At 46.4% G+C, this 18,354-nt stretch overlaps 1 protein-coding gene across 2 annotated transcripts in view; it reads right to left on the reverse strand.

Annotated features, from left to right (window-relative positions):
- MAPRE3 (microtubule associated protein RP/EB family member 3) overlaps window positions 1-18,354 on the reverse strand; it is a 53,068-nt gene that overhangs the window by 3,013 nt on the left and 31,701 nt on the right. Inside the window, exons 2-4 of one of the 2 annotated variants that reach the window (XM_079109610.1) lie at window positions 1,630-1,757; window positions 839-984; window positions 84-240 (exon numbers count right to left, since the gene is read on the reverse strand). In XM_079109610.1, the coding sequence (XP_078965736.1) occupies window positions 84-240; window positions 839-984; window positions 1,630-1,750 (424 nt within the window). In that variant the 5' untranslated portion in view covers window positions 1,751-1,757. Of the gene's footprint in view, window positions 1-38; window positions 241-838; window positions 985-1,629; window positions 1,758-18,354 lie in introns of both variants that reach the window. The other variant, XM_079109609.1, reaches the window with a different exon arrangement.

Consider the following 18,354-nt stretch of genomic DNA (forward strand, 5'->3'; position numbering starts at 1 on the left):
GGCCCCCCAAACTCCCTCCCCCAGCTCGGGCACGTTACCTGCTGTGCCAATGAGTTTCTTGGATTTGTTGAAGATCTGATCACCTGGGTTAGGAGGTGGTGCTACGTCCTGGCCCTGCCGCGCCAGCAGAGGGTTGTAATCCTTTCCATCATAGTTTGCGTCAAAGAATTTCTTAAACCACTGAATAAACTCAAAATTATCTTGGAATTTTCCTTTCACTAATTTTTCTACAGGAATGATCTGAAATAGACCACATAAGCAGAGCACTTTAGCCACCTGCTGCGTAGGGCCGCCTTCCTCTGTGAGAGGACCACTGCTCTCAGGAAAGCCAGCCCTGGGCCGCAGCTTCGCTGGCCTTCTCCACCTGCCCCCCTCCCATGGCACCAGAACAGACAGGCAGGCTGGCAGTCTGGCCAGTGATCCAGAGCCATCCCTTCCCATAGGCACAGGAAGAACTGTGTATGGAGGTGTCCCTTGGTTCTGCTGTCTGCACGTGAGCTGGAAGCTCAAGACCCACGGCCCTGGGACTATCGAGGCAGGAAAGTGAGCAAGGAGACTCTTCTGCGGCCCTACAGACACACACAATGGGAATGGCATACAGTGCCTGAATATCCAGGGTGTGTGGGGTCTGTGGAGGAGAAAGGGATGGCAAGTGGTGGTGGGTCCCACTGTGCCTTGGGCTGGGGAAGCATTTCCTTTGAAGAGCTGGGCACGAAGGGGGTGGACACACACACACACACACATTGGAGTGACCCAAGCAGCCCATCACCCCAGATGACGGGCCATCTTCTTCCTTGGGCACACAGCTCCTCAGGGCCCCAGAGGGGCAGGCACCTACTTTGTCAACACCCATCTTCTTGAAAGCTGCTTGCAGCACCTTGAAGTTGTGGATGTATTCATGTTCTAGTTTGGCCTGGAACTTGACCTTCCTCAAGTGCACACAGCCAGGGAAGAGCATGTCCATGAACTGGCAGTAGGCTGCCCCTGTGGAGAGGCATGGCTGACTGAGGCAGGTCCCAGCTGCTCCCCTTCAACTGCTGTCTCTCAGCCCCAAGCCCTTTGCTGGTCTACTCCCCTGAGCTGGACCCTCATCTCTCTCCTTGTCATTGGGTGGGGCCAGTCATACCCCTTACCGGTTAGACATAGCCGATTCCCCCCCAGCTTTCCAAGAATACGCCCTTTGTTACTATCGATGCGTGTGGTGTACCACCATTCTGAACACCGCATAAAAGTAGCTCAATCCTAACAGTGACCCTAGGTAGACAGGTGATGGGATCACCATCATATGGATGGGGAATGCAACCTAGAGAGGTGTAGTGATGTTCCTAGGGCTGCACCAGCAGTAGAAGAGCTGAGAGTTGGACCCACAGCAGCTACACTGGACCCTGTGCTGTTAAACTGTGGCTTGGCTGCCTGTCCTGGCTTTTGACGCCCCTCATGGGCGCCTCTCTGGTTCTTCACTTTTTCTGCTTATTTCCTGGCTTCAGTTCCAAGCAGTGTGACTACTTTGGGCTCTCCGGCTCCTGTCCTTCATACTAATTTTGAGCCACCTTCTTTGCTGTACTCTTCTGCCTTTCCACCCTGGCTTCCTTTCCCGGCAGCAGGGCTGCTCCCCCATCCGCCTCCTACCTGAACAGAGCTGTTCTATCTTGGTATAGTTGAGGTGCAGGGAGTCATTGACCCATGCAAGCATATCATGGCGACTCAGATTTTCACTGGTCACAGATGTGGAGTACACATTGACGGCCATACCCCAGCTGCAAAGAAAGGACAGAGGTGAGGTCAGTCCTGGGGCCCTCATACAGGAGGCAGAAGAGGGAAACGAGAAACGCTGCCTTCAGACCAGCCTTGCAGTTCACGCTCCTAGAGAAGGGGCACTTATTCTTTAAACTATATCCCAAACATGTGCCAGGATGTGGTACAAAGTTAATTAACTGCCTTGCAGGAGTTGAGTTGGGCAAATTCCTTCAGTGGGGAGAGATGGAGCAGTAAAAGTAGCACATAAAAGTTCAAGGATGGCACAAACAAGGGTGTGATCGCTTCCGCTTGGCAGGGTCAGTGAAGAGTTCAGAAGAGAGATGTTGGAGCCTAACAGGAGTAGGAATTTTCCAGACATACAAAGGGATGTGGTAGAAAGGCATCACAGGCCTAAGGACTAGCAAGAACAAAGGCATGGCTTATTCCCGGAACTCTGAGCTGTTCAGCAGGCCTGGGGAGCAGGTTTCTGTGTTGGGATGTGGCACATTGAGGTTGGCAGGTACAGATCTGTAAGGGCTTTGTTTACCAGGATGAGGAGTCTGGATTTTCTCTTTAGTCAATGGGAAGCCATGAGAGGATTTTTTTTTTCTTTTTTTTTTTGTGAGTACCAGGGATTGAACTCAGGGGCACTTGACCACTGAGCCACATTCCCAGTTCTATTTTGTATTTCATTTAGAGATAGGGTCTCACTGAGTTGCTTCATGCCTCACTTTTGCTGAGGCTGGCTTCGAACTGGAGATCCTCCTGCCTCAGTCTCCCAAGTTGCTGGGATTACAGGCATGTGCCACTGTGCCCGGCTGCCATCAGAGGATTTGAAGTAGACAATAATTTGACCACATTCTGTGTTTTAGAAAGCCAACTAAGCTTTACATCTGACTTCAGACTCCCTACACCCATGGCCTGTTGGCTGACCAAGAGGCACCTAAATTCTACTTGTCTAGAACCTCCTCTTAAAGCATGTTTCTGTATTCATTATTGTGGCGAATGTCACACTGGCCCCTAGTCACTTGAGTTGGAAACCTGTTGGGTCACTGCAGCCAGTGTACTCTCCTTCTGTGCATATCTGCTCATGCCTCAACTCTCCCTCCTCCAGATGCCTGGATGTTCCCACTCCGGAGCTTCTCGCTAGCCACAGTTACCAGGAGCCTCCTAAGAATCCCTCTGGCCTCCAGCTCCTTCTTCCCACAATCCATCCCTGACACTGCTGTGGTCAGAATCCATCTAAAAGTAGGCTTGGCCACCAACACCCCGGCTTCAAATCCTTTCAGCCAGCAGTTGTAAACAGGACACCGCTGGCTGTTGAACTCTTTAGTACTCACAGTGTTGGAAACAATTTTAAGTTAGTGTCCAATATTTTAAAGTTAGGATGCTTCACACAAACAATTTGGGATTTTTGACTTTTGGCAACTGTGGGCCTGTGTTCTAGCACCACAACCAAGTTGGGGCTGAGCAGGAGCGCCCCCCTCTGGCTATCCGGTGGACTGCTTCCCTATCTCCCATCCCCATCCCCACACAGAGGTCAAGAGTTAGCTGCTGTTTGTCAGTTAAGAGGGAACTATTTCTTGTAACTAGGTTTTTATCAGAAATGAAGAAACAAAGTAGACCAAAAGGACTGTGTATTTCTGAGAATCGTGAGAGCTCATTTTTCTAAGGTGAAGAATTTCCCCCCAGGCTTAATATGCAAAGTGTCTCTGTGAAGTAAGAATAAACCCAGCCCATTTCCCTGCAGACAGCTACTATTTAATGTGATGCCTCCCTACCATTGATCCAACTCCTAAATGAACCCCACCACTCCAGCCTTATCTCCCACTTCATTCCCCCAGTGAGAAGCCAGTGGCTGCTCCCTACTCATCCCAACTACAAGGCCGCTCCCACTGCAGGGTTCATTCATTTACTGCTCCCCCACTTCCTGGACCAGAGCCCTGGGGCTGCTTATTATGAATTCCAACTCCTGAGTCCTACCCTGGACCTACTGAATCAGAATCTGCCTTGGACCAAGACACCCAGAAGGCATTCAGGCGCGGGCAAGTGTGAGAAGCAGCGGTAGAGAGGGGGCCAGCTTGGCATCCCCTGGGCTATGCGCCTCTCACGCTCCCTCTCCACCCTAAGCATATTGATCTCATGAAACCTCCTAGGTACATTTAACTTAAATAAACTATTTTTTTGAATAAAAATCATGAGGAAAATCCTCTTATTCTAGTCCTTCTTCCTTTTAAAAATAAGCCTTGTCCTTCATTGCCCAGAGGAACGGAGGCCAGGCAGGGCTCTGAAGCCAAGAAAAACACAAGTTATTGTCCTGGGAGCTTCTAAAGACTCAGGACTTGGCAATGTCAGAGATTTCCCAGAGTACTTTTGACTGTGCTTGAACCTCCTCTTACACATGGCATTGAGCCCACCGCCCTGTACCCTGAGCCTCACCTCACCACCAGAATTGTTTACATGCCTGCTCCCAGAGGAGCCGGAAATGGGGCTTCCAGATCTGTCCCAGGCAAGGCGTTCAGTAAGATTGTTGAACGACTGAGTGATGTGTCCTGCAGTCTTCTCTTCCATCAGCTTCTGGCCTGAGCCGCCACCTCCCCTCAACCTGTAGGATGTGGATTGGCCATCCTCTCCAGGAAGCTTGCTATGAAGCCCTGTGGGGCCCTATAGCACTTGGAGCACAGCTCCTTGTGGCATTTGTCCCATTCTGTCAAAATCACTCTTTGTGCCTCTGTCCTTTCCACCTGTCTGTGAACTATTTGTTTCATTTGCCTTTGGACCAATTCTTGGTGGAAGGAAATGGCAGAGACCAGAGTTAGGAGTGACTACCATGCTTTTAGGGGACTCACCTTAAGAACCAGCAGTGGGAGCGGACAGGAGTGTGGGGACACTAAGCTTCGGAAAAGGCAGGATGGGAAGGGTCAAGGAAAGTGCATTTTGTTTCTGTATTTATTTCATTATGAACTGTGAGGAACTGAAAAGATTGCCCACCTTCAAGGAGTTTGCACGTCTTACTGGGGAGACACCCATGAGGACAGTAGAACCAAATGCCCCAAGGTGCCTCGAGGACTGCCACAGGAAGTCAGGGGGAGCGTGTGGATTAGAGTAAGGACTTTCTGAATAGTCCCAAGTGCCAGGTGGGCAGGGGGTCTGCAGAAGCTGGCTAGGGCTGGGTGCAGCAGATATAGGCTATTCTGGTGACTGTCCAGAATGCCTGGGAGCTTTTAACAGGCTCAGAGACTCATTTCTCTGGAAGGACCCAGGGCCACTTTGTCCCTGGTTTTCTGGGGCAGGGTAATTCAAGACCAGCTGTGGCTGGCATCCTGTAGGCCTCAGAGAGGGTCTTGCATGGTTGGGGGTGGTTCTGAGGGAATAGGGAGTTCTTAGGGTGGTCCTAGGAATTCCTGAGCCACTTTAGGGATTTTGTTCTATTTAATGGGTATGAGTTTCAAAGGCTGCTGCTGCTGATTTTTCCAGTACTGGGGATGAAACCAGGGGTGCTCTACCACTGAGCTACATCCCCAACCCTTTTTTATTTTAAGACAGGGTCTTGCTAAATTGCTGAAACTGGCCTTGAAATTGTAATCCTCCTGCCTTAGCCTCCTAGGTTGCTGTGATCACGTAGGAGAATCTGCACCTGGCTTCACAGACTGATTATTGAAGAAAAGCAGAGGCAGCGGTCCTAGTCCAAAGTTGTGCTCTATATTTTGACTGAAATTATTTGAGCCTCGAGGATACTCCAGTCTGAGTGTGGGCTCTCTGAGGTTCCACAGGACAGGACCAGCTGAGGGTTTGGGTCCATTCCATACATTTCAGAGGCTCCTTGATAGAAGCCCAAATGTGTGTGTGCATGTGTGTATGATAAATGTTAGTGTAGATGTAGGGATATACATATTATACACACACTCACGGCAATTCTGGTGCACAGACCGTCATGAGAACCTCAGCCCTCATTAGAAACATGTGCTTAGCTAGGAAGTACTGGCCCATACTGCAATGGCATGGGCTGGGATGTTGGGATGTTTTGCCCTCTGCCTGGAGATGTGTGTTAGCAATCTTCCCCCTTGGTACCAAGAAAAAATCTTAAGTTTCCCTGGAGTTTAGAACGAAGACCTTGCTATCAGGAGTTACCAAGAGCTACATAGCTACTTGACAAATGCCCAGGTCTTCTTGGGTTGACCAGAAACGCCCAGTTTTGTCAATGCTCCATGATGGGAGGGCATAAAACACCTTTGCTCAGTCTGAGTCTAGGGTCCCAAAGTAGTCACAGTGCCTGTAAGAAGGGAGTTGAAAAAGACTGTCCCATCAGGGTGTACCAGTCAGTCATGCTATCACCCCATGGGGTTTTGGAGGAAGTGGGGATAGCTCGTAGTAAGACCGGGGCCATTGTACTCAGGATAGCTTAGGTTCATTCTCACAGGGGGTGCTACCCTCTGCCCTGGTTGAGGCCCATCTTGGCTTAGGAGTAGTCCTCTAAGGCACCCAGGACCTCTAAATGACCCTCTGTCACACTTGGAGCTTCATGAAAACCCAGCCCTTCTGCTTCCTCTGCCTCATCTCACCGGGGAGGGCAGGTGCCCTTCTAGTTTCTCGCTCCTGGGTTTGGCCTTGTGCATGGAACTAAGCATGACCAGCAGGTGGCACCCAGGTCCTGAACAAAGACTCCTTTAACCCCGTCCTACATTCCCCCAAGCCCCTTTCCCTAGCTCAATTTAGAAAAAGGGGAGCCCCTAATTTTGATCTGGTTCCCAAAGAAGAAGGTGGTTTCTACCAAGACCCGGTGGTGTCAGGGAAGGGGGTTCTTGTTCTTTCAGAGCTGGGCCAGCAGAAGTGGCCTGGCAGGAAGCCTGATCTAATATTCTGGACTGGATTAAACTAGCTTCCCTTTTCTCTAAAGTCACAAGTTGAACTCATAAACTGGTCCAGATTCTGATGGCCTTTTGAGTTGGGTGTCAACATGGGCCTGTACTCAAATAAGGGCAGTTGCTGGGCAGACATACAGAAAGCATTTGCTCCTGTATCTGGCTCTAAGTCTGAGAAAACTCTTAAAAAGAACACACTTGTTGCCAGGTGTGGTGGCTCGGGCCTGTAATCCTAGTGGCTCAGGAGGCAGAGGCAGGAGGATTGCAAATTCAAAGCCAGTCTCAGCAACTTAATGAGGTTCTAAGCAACTTAGCAACTGTCTCGAAATAAAAAATAAAAAGGGCTGTGGATGTGGCTCAGTGGTTAAGCACCCCTGGGTTCAGTCCCTGGTACCCCAAAACAAAACAAAACAAAAAAAACTCCCAAACCCACACTTATTACCAAGAGCACTTCACCTCCCTGAAAGAATGGTAGGGAACTACCAGGGGCGGGCAGGCCCTGTCTTGAGGGCTGCACTAGCAGGGCCTTCCACTCCTGTCTCCGAGTTTCTTCCCTCACTGTTGGTACACGGTGACCATCAGGAGAAATATCTTCTGACTGGGTTATAGCATGTCACCCCCAGGTTGACTGGAAACACTATTTAAGGATCAGATTGAGAGGCTGACCTTGGGAAAAGCCTGCTCTGTAGGGCCTAGACTCCTGCTACTACATCTGGAGTTGGAGCAAATGGAAGTTGATGGGGTTTAATCTGGTGACTTTGCTAAATCACTTCCTGTGCTAGGACCACAGGTGTATGGTGCCGTCACTGGCAAGGTAATGCTGCTGTGGTTCCTATCAGGAGAGGGGAGCTGCTGGTCATTCTGTAGACTGAGAGCTTGAAAGTGGTCATCAAGACCAGATCTCAACATTCCATGGTCAGAAGGGTTCCTTCCCAGACACCCAGGATGGCACTTATTTAGGCGGTTCTTTTTCTAAATCCTAAAGATGGTCAATAAATTTGCATAACTCTGAAATCTCACATTCTAATATCGAATGACCTTAGCAGCAGCCTAGATCTAATTTTAGTTTTCTGTTTTAAAAATTTCAGTGGAAATCTATCTTCCACAAATATGTACTGAGGAAACACAGGGCTTCCTCAATCTTCCCTAATTCTCTGGAGCTCTCTTTACTCCAAGTTCAGCACTATTTTCTAGTTGGGTCCTGGAGAACCCCCTGCAGATCCAATGTCACCACCTCCACCCTGTGTGGCTATCAAAGGTATACAGGTATTCTGGAACTGCAGGTGGTGCTAGCATGCCACCAGCCAGCTACAAAATGTCTGTGCATTTAGAGTTCCGAATCTCTAGTAGGGCCACTTGGGTTCTCAACTCCTGGCTCTACTATGTCCTATCTGTCTGATTTTAGGCCTCAGTGTCCTCATCTATAAAATGGAGACAGTGACAATTTCCACCAGAACTATTCTGGGGACTAAGTGAGCCATGCATGAGAAGCACTGAGCACAGAGCCTGGCACTGAGCATTTGCTAAGTGCTATCAGCATCAGTGGGTGGACAGTGAGAATCCAAGGGCATTGTTTGAGAGGCAGGTGAATAACACACAGTCAGTTTGGGGCCTCAGAGACTGTGGAACGGCCAGTCCAGGAGGGCGACAGACTATAAAACTGTGCTCTTATCTGCCCCTTGCACATAGGACAGCTATCTAGGCTTCTTAAAGCTGTGTCTCTGACCACAATCCCTCCCCAGTTCCACATTTCCCACATATCTGCTCCATAGATGCCATCTTACCGGCCAGGGAAACTGGAACAGATGCTGTGGGATCAGAGGAGAGAGTTCTGCGAAGCTGCCAAAACGTGTCTGCTCCTGAGGTGGGGCTATGCCCATTGTCACTGGGCTACCCCTTCCCGCCCAGGCCCAGGGGGGCTGAAGTCACCTGTTTGGAAAATCTGCAAAATTGCTACCCCTTCCCCCCTTGGCTCACACATCCAGGTTGTTCTGGGGTTGCATGGAGGCGATATGTACAGGCAGGGATAAGGGTTCTGAGGGGCTGGAGGAGCCTGCCAGCGGGTCACAAAGCCCTGGCACATGCAGCCAATCATCTTCTTCTCATGGCTGAGCAAGGACCTGACTCATAGAGAGGCTCAAAGCTGAACTGGTCAAAGGTAGAGATGGAGCAAGTGGGGTAGTACCAGGGATGGCTGGGGGACCAGCATGTGTCCATTCAGCAGATCCAGGACAGGGATCTGGATAGTTTTAGGATTGGGTAAAGACTGCAGCTTTTCCAGGATTCTGTTCTCACAACATTTCAGGTCATTTACCTCCTTCCCAAGATCCTAAGCCCTGCTGAGGTCCCAGCCATGGTTCCTGGATGTGTCCTACTGAACATGATCTGAACTCTCAGAGGCTTCCCCAGGCTGGTCTGGTAATGCTGCCATTCCCCTTGTGGCGGCTTTCAACGGAAGGCACTCTCAGGGGGGTACCAGATTGTTGTTCTGTCTGACCTGACTCAAGGGTTGAAGGGAAACCTGGAGTTCAGTAAACAGAAATCCTTATTGCTAAAAGTTATCTCATTTAGTAGGCCCGTCTAAGTGGGCAGATAGAAAGGCAACACTTTCTTCCTAAAGGTTCTTCAAATTCTTGTGTGTGGGGGCATGGGGGTGGGGTGGGGTGGTCCTGGGGATTGAGCCCAGGGGCATGCTAACACTAAGCTACATCCCCACCCCTTTTATTCTGAGATGGGGTCTTGCTAAGCTGTCTGTGCAGGCCTTGAATTTGGGAATCTCCTGCCTTAGTCTTCTGAGTGGCTGTGATTATAGGTGTGCACCACTGTGCCTGGCTAAACACCTATTTTTAAGCCAACTAACTTCCATGGAGCCATTATCAAACCAAGGTGACCAGTAGTAGGTTCTGGAGGCTGCAGTGCAGTGAGAGGGTTTTTGGTGGAGGGGTGGAGCTTGGTTGTGGGCTTTGCCACTTTCTGCTTGGAGACCGTGGGAAGTGGATGGAGACATCCATGCCACAGTTCTCATATCTGAAGAATTCGAATGGTGACATTATTGAGCATGGGGTTTTTGTAAGAACACAAGAGACACTGCCTGTGGGAGTCAAAGTTCTTCACACCTTGGAGGCTAAGCAATTTCAAGAATCGGCAACATATCCACTCACATTCTTCTCTCCAGCACCCTGCAGCCGCTCCGATCAGGGTACTGAGTAGGGAGAAAGCAGGGATAGGCTTGGCTTTCGGTTCTCCGCTTGCTGATCTTCATGGCCCTTTGTGACTTTTGAAGCTATGCCACTCATTTCTTTCTTCAGTTACTACAGGCTCTGAACACAACAGCTGCTTGGTAAATATTTCTTGAATGAAGGAACAGGTCGCCAGGGTGTAGGGGTTCAGATGGCAGGTGGGCTCAGAAAGAGTAGTTTTCTGGTCTTGTTTCTCGTGCATCAAGCTGGAGGAGGTGCTGCTGGCTATAGGAAGAGGCGAGCAGAATGCTAGTAGCATTCTCTGTCCACGCACAACCAGATGCATCACAAAGCCTTGGGATTCTTAGCAAGAGACTTGAAATCTTTCATCCTCTGATGCATATAACATGGTGCTGCCAGATTCCTAAGAGCAGGGCTTCAGGATAGGTCCTGGAGTGGAACCTGCTGGGAGCACCTCTCTGCCTGGCCTGCTCTGGGACTGGGTAGCTGGCTCATCTGCAGCTGGCCTGAGGAGAGAGGGACTGGAGCTGCAGGAGCCACTGTGACACCTTGGGAAGGACATCCAGGAGCCCTAGTGACTCAGATGCTTCCTTCGTGGCCCTTCATGCTCCTCACCTTGGGGACACATATAAGTCATTTCATTTTATATTTCTTTAAAACTATGTTTCCTCAGCTGTCTGGCTACAGCTGCCAGCTGGGCCAAGCAGCATGTTCTCACCCTTCTCTGAAACGCCTGGAGTCCACATGCTGTTTAGCCTGCTTCCCCTCATCCCTAGGCTTGGCCCCTCCTCTGTTCTCATGCTTCTTTCCACTCCACATTCATCCCCTCTCAGAATCTTCCCAGTTTTATTTCCTTGCCCTTGTGATAGGCTCTGACTGCTCATTTATTTTCTTGCCTGTCCACCAGAAAGTCTGACCTGATGTCCACAACAAACGTAGTTACGATTCAGTGTTATTTGAATCTCTGTCTTCCCTCATGACCCCAAATAGTCCACCCTACCTGCTTGTCCAGCAGGACTAACTCCAAACAGAGACAGACAGCACCTCCTAGTGGGGACACACACGGAGGGCTTGCCTCCTTTCCTACAGCTTCTTTCCTGGCCTGCTGTAGGGCCTGGATTCCCACCCATAGTGCCCCCCTGGTGGGTTAGAGCAGCTATCTTCAAAAAATCCTTAACTGTGAATTCAATTCTGAGTTATATGAGGAAATAAAGACTCAGGATTCAAGTGATTTGCCTAAGCCCAAGACCAACCAATGGCAAGGTCAGAGCAGAGCCCAGGCCATCTGGACCCAATCCCGTGCTCTTTTCACGCCTGCACACTGTGGCAGGAAGAGCGGTTTGATTTTACAAAGCTCTGGTGTGGGATGATGTGGTCTGATTTAGCCCCTTGAGCAGTAGGAAGAGAAAAAGGAAATCTCATAGATTCTTCTTTATCTCTGTCTTTCTAAGTTATTGCAATGATGGCTTAATTTTTTATTCAAGTGTCCACTGACCACTGACACAACATGCTGAACACTTGGGAGGCACCATGGAGCCTTCTAAGGGATCATTTTAAGGCCCGGGTCTTATCTTTAAGGAGCCTTTCTGGACTGACGAGACAGGGGTAATTCGTGAAACAAGAAGGGATCCTGCAAACTGACATTTATAAAGTGCTCAACAGTGAAAGAACACATCCAAATGCTCCAGTGTGCAAAGGATGAGAGGGGGCTCAGTGGGTAGATGGTTTCTGGGGGAAGGTGGCATCTAATTTGGACCTGTAAAGATGACAGGATGTCAGGCAGAAAATTTGGGTCATGAAAACATGTTTACTATTACTTTTACTTGAAAAAGTTGGCATACAACCTGTGACTAAGTCTTAAGGAATGTTAGGGCATGCGATCAAGGTGAGGAGGAGGAAGGGAGGGCCCCATTTCAAGGAGGATGACATATGCTCTGTTTAATGAAGCTGCCAGACCTTAGGTGGAGAAATATCATTAGGTTGTGTAACAAGGAATGACAAAACTCTGAGCGATTTTGTTGAAATGCGGGGACAGAGGTTAGACCTGCAGACAACTAGGGAGTCCCAGACCATTTACCCAGAGGATGCTAGGGAGGGAAAACAGGAGTTGTCATAAAGGCCATTTGCATCTGCTGCAGTATTTCAGAGAGCCTAGAGTGGCTGCTGCAGGTGGAGAACAGCTTGATTCCTTTAGTTAAAATTCGGAGCAAGAGATTAAACATAGGCCTGTGCTCTTCATCTCGACCCCCCATCCTCTTGCAGAACTCACAGCCTCCCCTATGTGAGTTCTAGATCTCATCTGTCAAGGAGCCTCGGGAGTGCACCCCAACCTGTGCTCAGCTGCTTAAAACACTGTGCCGAGAATGAAAAAAAAGAATGGGTGAAATGCTAATAAAATCATGTCTTAACCAAGATGAATATTTGGAAAATGTTTTAAATATTAACTTACTTTTCTTTTTAGCTGTAGTTAATCAGAGCCCCTTTGGACCTTTAGTTTTGTTGGAAATTATTGTATTAAGACAGAGAAGAATGAACAATTTTGATTAGTAAGGACTTTGGGGAGCCTCAGATGCCCACTTACTCACTATTTGTGGAGTGTGTTCTCCAGATAGTATTATGTGCCAGGCGCTGTGCCAGGCAAGGGACCCAGAGGAAGGAGTGGGACCCAGTCTGGGCCCTGAAGGAATCCAAGAGAGAATGAGAGCTAGGTGAGTGAGTGAAATAAGCAAAGGGCACTCTATTCCGCTCCAAACCCTGGAAGCTGCTGGAGCTGCTCTGCTTCTGGGTTGGGGATGGCTTCAGAAAGGAAGTATCGTGGGGCTGGGGTTGTAGCTCAGTGGCAGAGCACTTGCCTCGCATGCATGAGGCACTTGGATCCTCAGCACCACGTGTAAATAAATAAATAAATACAGGTCCATTGAAAACTAAAATTAAAAAAGAAAAGAAAGGAAGCATCATTTGAACTGAGAATCAAGAGAAAGGAAATGTGTGAGGAGGAGGGAGAGGCCTGCAAAGTGTTCACCCCAGAACACGTGTTGTGGGCAGGAGATGTGGCTAAAAAGCTAGACAAAAACCCCATGGCCAGAAGCTTGTACACCATGGTCAAGGACTAATTTCACCCTGGGGGGAAACTCACCAAAGGATTTTTTTCTTGTATGTATACAGTATTTTTGTAACAACATAAAATACTGGTATCGTTTAAATAACAGAGACATTTCTAAATCAAAATTACAACAAGTGAAATCACAGTGCTTAGAAACTTCATTCAGTTCAAAATTCTTCAGAGCCTTTATTTTATATTCTCTCGTAGTTAATACTGAAGAGAATCCTACAGAGCTGCTACATAAATCTGCACCCCTAAAATTTTCTGAAAAATTTTTATTTTGAAATAATTTCAGAATCAAAATTCAAACTATAACAATGCATTCCCATGTATCCTCATCCAATTTCCCCCACTAACATGTAATTGTTATTAAAATCAGGAAATTGGAATATATATATTATTACACTACAAACTTTATTTGAATTTCATCCATTTCTACATGCACTTTTTTTTTTTTTTTGGTGTTAAGTCTGTGAAATTTTATCACATGTAAAGACTCATGTAATTACAGTTGTTCTATAACCTCGAAGAAACTCCCTCAAGCTGCCCCGCAGACCGCGCCTCCTCCAGATTCCAATCCTCAACATAGATCTGTTCTCCATCACTCTGATTTTGTCATTTTGTGAATATTATATAAATGGAATCGTATAGTAACCATGTGAGGTTGGCTTTTTTCTTTTTCAGCACAATGCCTTTGACTTCCATTAAAGATGCTGTGTGGATTTTTTTTTTAATCACTGAGTAGCACTCCAAGCAATGGAATGTGGATGTGTCACAGTTCATTCATTCACCCACTGAAAGATATCTGTTATTGCCAGTTTTTGGTGATTAAAATAAACCCTATGAAAACTCCCAGGCTTCTCTTGCTTTGCTCAGAGTTTAGTTCTGGGAGTGATCTCCTCTTCAAACCTTTCTGTCCTCTGGGAACCATAAAGCTAGGTGAGGTGTGTAGTTAAAGACCCAGGCATTTGGTTGGGAATCAACAGAGGTGCAACTCTTTGGACTGGTTGTCCCCAGAACTGCAGCTTTGTCTTATTTTAAAACTAAATTTGTGTTCCTCCAGGGCATACTCCTGCTTCTTACCTTTACACTATAACCCAAATCTGTGATACTATCTTTCTAGATGGCATAATTTCATCAAGGATAATTTAGAATTATAGTGCCCAGTTCAGAGAAACTTTGATATAAACAAAATTGTTTCAGAGGTACTTTAGAACAACAAAGTTTTTTGTTTGTTTGTTTGTTTGATATCAGGGATTGAACCCAGAGGTGCTTAGCCATGGAGCCACATCCCTAGCCTTTTTATTTTTGAGACAGGGTCTCCCTAAATTCCTTAGGGTCTCACTAAGTTGCTGAGGCTGGCTTTGAACTTAGGATGCTCCTTCCTCAGTCTCCTGAACTGCTGGGATTATAGGTATGCACCACTGTGTCCACTGCAAGAAAGTTTTAACCACCAATTATTCATAGAATTATTGGGACTTAATTTATCAAGGTTCAGAATGACCTGTCTGAATTTCCATCCAAATGTACACAATACCCTCTTAAACCAGAGCTAAAGAATAACTAACATAGTCAAAAGCAAGATAGAAAAAGGAACAAGTCCCTGTAGGATCCTAAACCCCTACGTCAAAACCCTCTATGGCTGGATATATGGATTTGCTCAGGATCCTTGAGTCATAAACAGAATAGTCACTCACCTGACCAGAACTAATACGTTTTAATTTTCAGTACCTCCTAAGGCTGCATGTTTTACAACTGGAGACATATATTCTGTTTCTTTAATGTTCTTTTAGAGCACATTAGTCACTATTTGCTTGCCCTCTCCTGGGAGAATCAGCAACCTACCTGGACTGTTCTGCCCCAAAGATTTACTGAGGTCTCTATTTTTCACAAGTCCTCAACCACAACCTCCAGGACCTTGCTGTCCCTGTCATTCTTCTTTTACTCCAAACTGGATGCCTTTTGTTGTGTCCTGAAAATGAGGGAAGTTCTAAGACTAAGTCATCTTTTGTTTACTTTCAGAAAGGACAGAGGTTTTCAGATGAGTCACAATTTTTTAAAATTGAACTAAAGGTAATCGACAAACAGCAAAAAGGAAAAGGCCTATCTCTCCCCCAGCTTTTCTGACTAAAGATACATATAAATTTCATTTTACTGGAGACAGTTCTTACCAGCCCAGAGACCCACCAGAGGAATCTGCAAGCAAAACTTACTCCATGAGTTTCTTCCCATGTATTTACCTTTGCCCAGTTTCTCACTTTTAGAAGACTAAAGTCTTTCTTTTGTCTTGTCATGTCTCTACAGATTTGCTGTTCTGTTGAAGATGCTCTGAGTCACAGTGTTAAGCCACTCCCTGGAGTTACCTTTACTGAGGCTTCTACATGATATGCACCACACTGTTAATAAACTTGCTTGTTGTTCTCTTGTTAACCTGTCTTTTGGTTAGAGGGGTCTGTCCCAAGTATGAAGCTATGAGGGCAAAGAAGAAATTTCATTTCCTTCTCAACAATGGAAGTCAACCATATCAATAATCTAAGTCTCTATGGGACCTGGTGCAGGGCTTACTCTCCTTTTCTGACAGCCATGGATGCTGTGCTAGTGAAAGCTTCTGCATACCTGGGTTTGGGGGCTCCTTTACATTTGATGGTTCTTCCTGCTGTAGGATATTTGGCATTCACTGAAAATGCACAGCATTTCTCAGCAAGGTGCCTACCACCAATGAAATGCTAGCACTCTCTCCCTCACAGATTTTGATTTATTGTAATCATTCTTTGAGATCTGTTACTCTGCCTTCAGATGTCATGTTTTCAGTGAGGCCATGTGGTCTACTGGCTTCTATTCTAGGAAAAAGAAATTGTTAGGTAACTTTATTCAAGGAGGAGAAAAACTGGACCCTGATTTAGGAACCCAAGCCTCAACCACACCAGAGGCATTCAGGATTGCTTTATTTTCTCTTCAAACTTTCAGTTCATGCTTTACAAGAGGACTGGAAGTAGGGAGGATCTTGTCAAATACTGACAGGATTTGCTACAGGATTGTGAGATATGAAAGAGAGAGGTTGACGGCATGGTGGAGCACACCTGTAATCCCCGGGACTTCGGAGGCTGAGGCAGAAGGATCTCGAGTTCAAAGCCCAGTCTCAGCAAAAGCAAGGTGCTAAGTGACTCAGTGAGACCCTGTCTCTAAATAAAATACAAAATAGGACTGGGGGTGTGGCACAGTGGTCCAGTGTCCCTGATTTTAATCCCCAGTACCCCCCCCCAAAAAAAAATTAGGAGGAACAAAAGAGTAAGAAAGAGAGAGGTCAAGGGTGACCCCAGGGTTTCTGACTCAAGCCACTGGAAAGATGGAGGAAACTGCAGGAGGAGCAGGTTTGAGTGTGAAGACCAGGAGTTTCTTTCTTTCTTTTTTTTTTTTTTGCAGGGGTGGGTACCAGGGATTGAACTCAGGGGCACTCAACCACTGAGCCACATCCCCAGCCCTATTTTGTATTTTATTTAGAGACAGGGTCTCACTGAGTTGCTTATCACCTCACTTTTGCTGAGGCTTGTTTTGAACTCAAGATCCTCCTGCCTCAGCCTCCTGAGCCACTGGAATTACAGGTGAGTGCCACTGCACTCCTGTGCCCCCAGCAGAAGCTCCTAATATTAAGTGATTAATATTAAATTGTGACTACATTAAAAAATAGTTAAGGATATCAGGAAACCTCTATTTGTTTTTTCAAGGTGCTGGGAATCAAAACCAGTGTCTTGCATGTAATAGGCAAATGCTCTACCACTGAATTACATGCACAGCCCTGGAAATATGTTTATTAGGGCACAGTAATCCATGATATTATTAAGTCATTTTCCAACTATTGGATAGTTCAATATTTAAATAATCCTAGAACTAATATCTTCAAATGTGTAATTTTTGTTTAAATATATGACTCTTTTCTTGGGCAGATAATTACTTGGGCAAAGGATATAATCATATATTTTTGAATTTAATAGCTTTCCAAAAAGGATGTGCCTTTCATTTGCCTTTCAGAAGTTCCATTTTCATTTCAACAGCTCTCACCAACAGTGATATTTTTTAGAGTTCATTTAATAAAAATGATGTTTTCTTTTAACTATCTTTGATTACTAGTGAGGGAAAACATAGTTCCATGCTTGTTACCCACATACACACCTTTTGTGAACTGTTTTGGGCTGCAGAGTTGGAGGAATGGTCATGTCTAACCAACATATGGAAATCTACGTTCTTATACCTAAGGAACATCTGGAAAGCCTGATGGTGAACTCTCACCATTCACACTCTCCACTGATGATTAAGGGTCCTGGGATAAATGTGTACTGACCTGACTTTTATGTTTTGCTTTTTAACTAAATCCTTGTTATTTCATGTAATTTATCCTAAGCCTGAGGTACTAGAAAATGTCCTTACAAAATGTTTTGAAGATTTACCTACAGTAATTATTAAAGGAAAGCAAAATCCTGTTGCCATATTCCAGCCATGCTGAAATGTGTTTTGAGATGGAAAAGTAGAAGTTTGATAATAGGAAAGATGTGCCTTGCCAGGGAACCAAGACAAAGCTAGACACTATCCAAAACACTCCCCTTTCACACTTTTGCCTAGAAAATCAGAGTGGTAGGGTGAAAAGGGTTAAGAAAGGGAAAATAACTTAGGATTTCCCAAGATTCTACCGCAACTAGGAGAAGTAGAAAATTCAGAAAGAAAGCTTTAATTGTACTACCAAAATAGCCTTATGGCATAACTTCCTCAGAGATGTACTAGCACATCGAACCGTGCTGACCAGCAGCATGGTGCATGAAAAAGATACCAAAGAACCAACTTCAGCTCAGCCTCTCTAGGCCCAAGTTATCATAAAACAGAAGTGCCTTTTGGACATCGCTGTGGGTGTGGCTCAGGGGCACCGACACTCTGAATAGCTGATTCATGGAAGAGGGAGTGAAGGGGCCAAGCAACACAGGAAACATCTCAACTTTATTAATGATTTAAAAATACCTGTCCCCAGAGTGTGGTGAGGGCAAAGCTAACTGAAGTGGAGCAGCCACCCAGAGCCCAGCATTAGCCAATTCAGGTTAGGGATGGGCACAGATTGGAGGTAGTTAATGTAATTTTGATGGGGAATTTCAGAAAATCTTTGACATACGGGCCAGGAACAACAAAATTATGTAGGGAGAAGCAGCTTGGTGCTATTGATATTGTTAAATAAAGTGAGGTTTGTGTGGGACTGACTCTGGGTATCACACTGAGGCAACATTCTCCAGAGCGGAAGTGAGGGATTGGGGAAGAAGCTGGGAGCTGGGAATCTGAAGTAGTGACAGGACAGGGTGTCATGGTCTTGAGCTTTTGGATTCACAACAGTGCTTCATATATTTTAGTTTCTCTTCCTTTTCTTTCTCTAGTGGCGGTGACTAGTGACAGAGCAGTATTAAAATCATACCCC

The sequence above is a fragment of the Sciurus vulgaris genome (genome assembly GCF_902686455.1).
Source record: "Sciurus vulgaris genome assembly, chromosome: 14".
NCBI classification, from domain to species: Eukaryota; Metazoa; Chordata; class Mammalia; order Rodentia; family Sciuridae; genus Sciurus; species Sciurus vulgaris.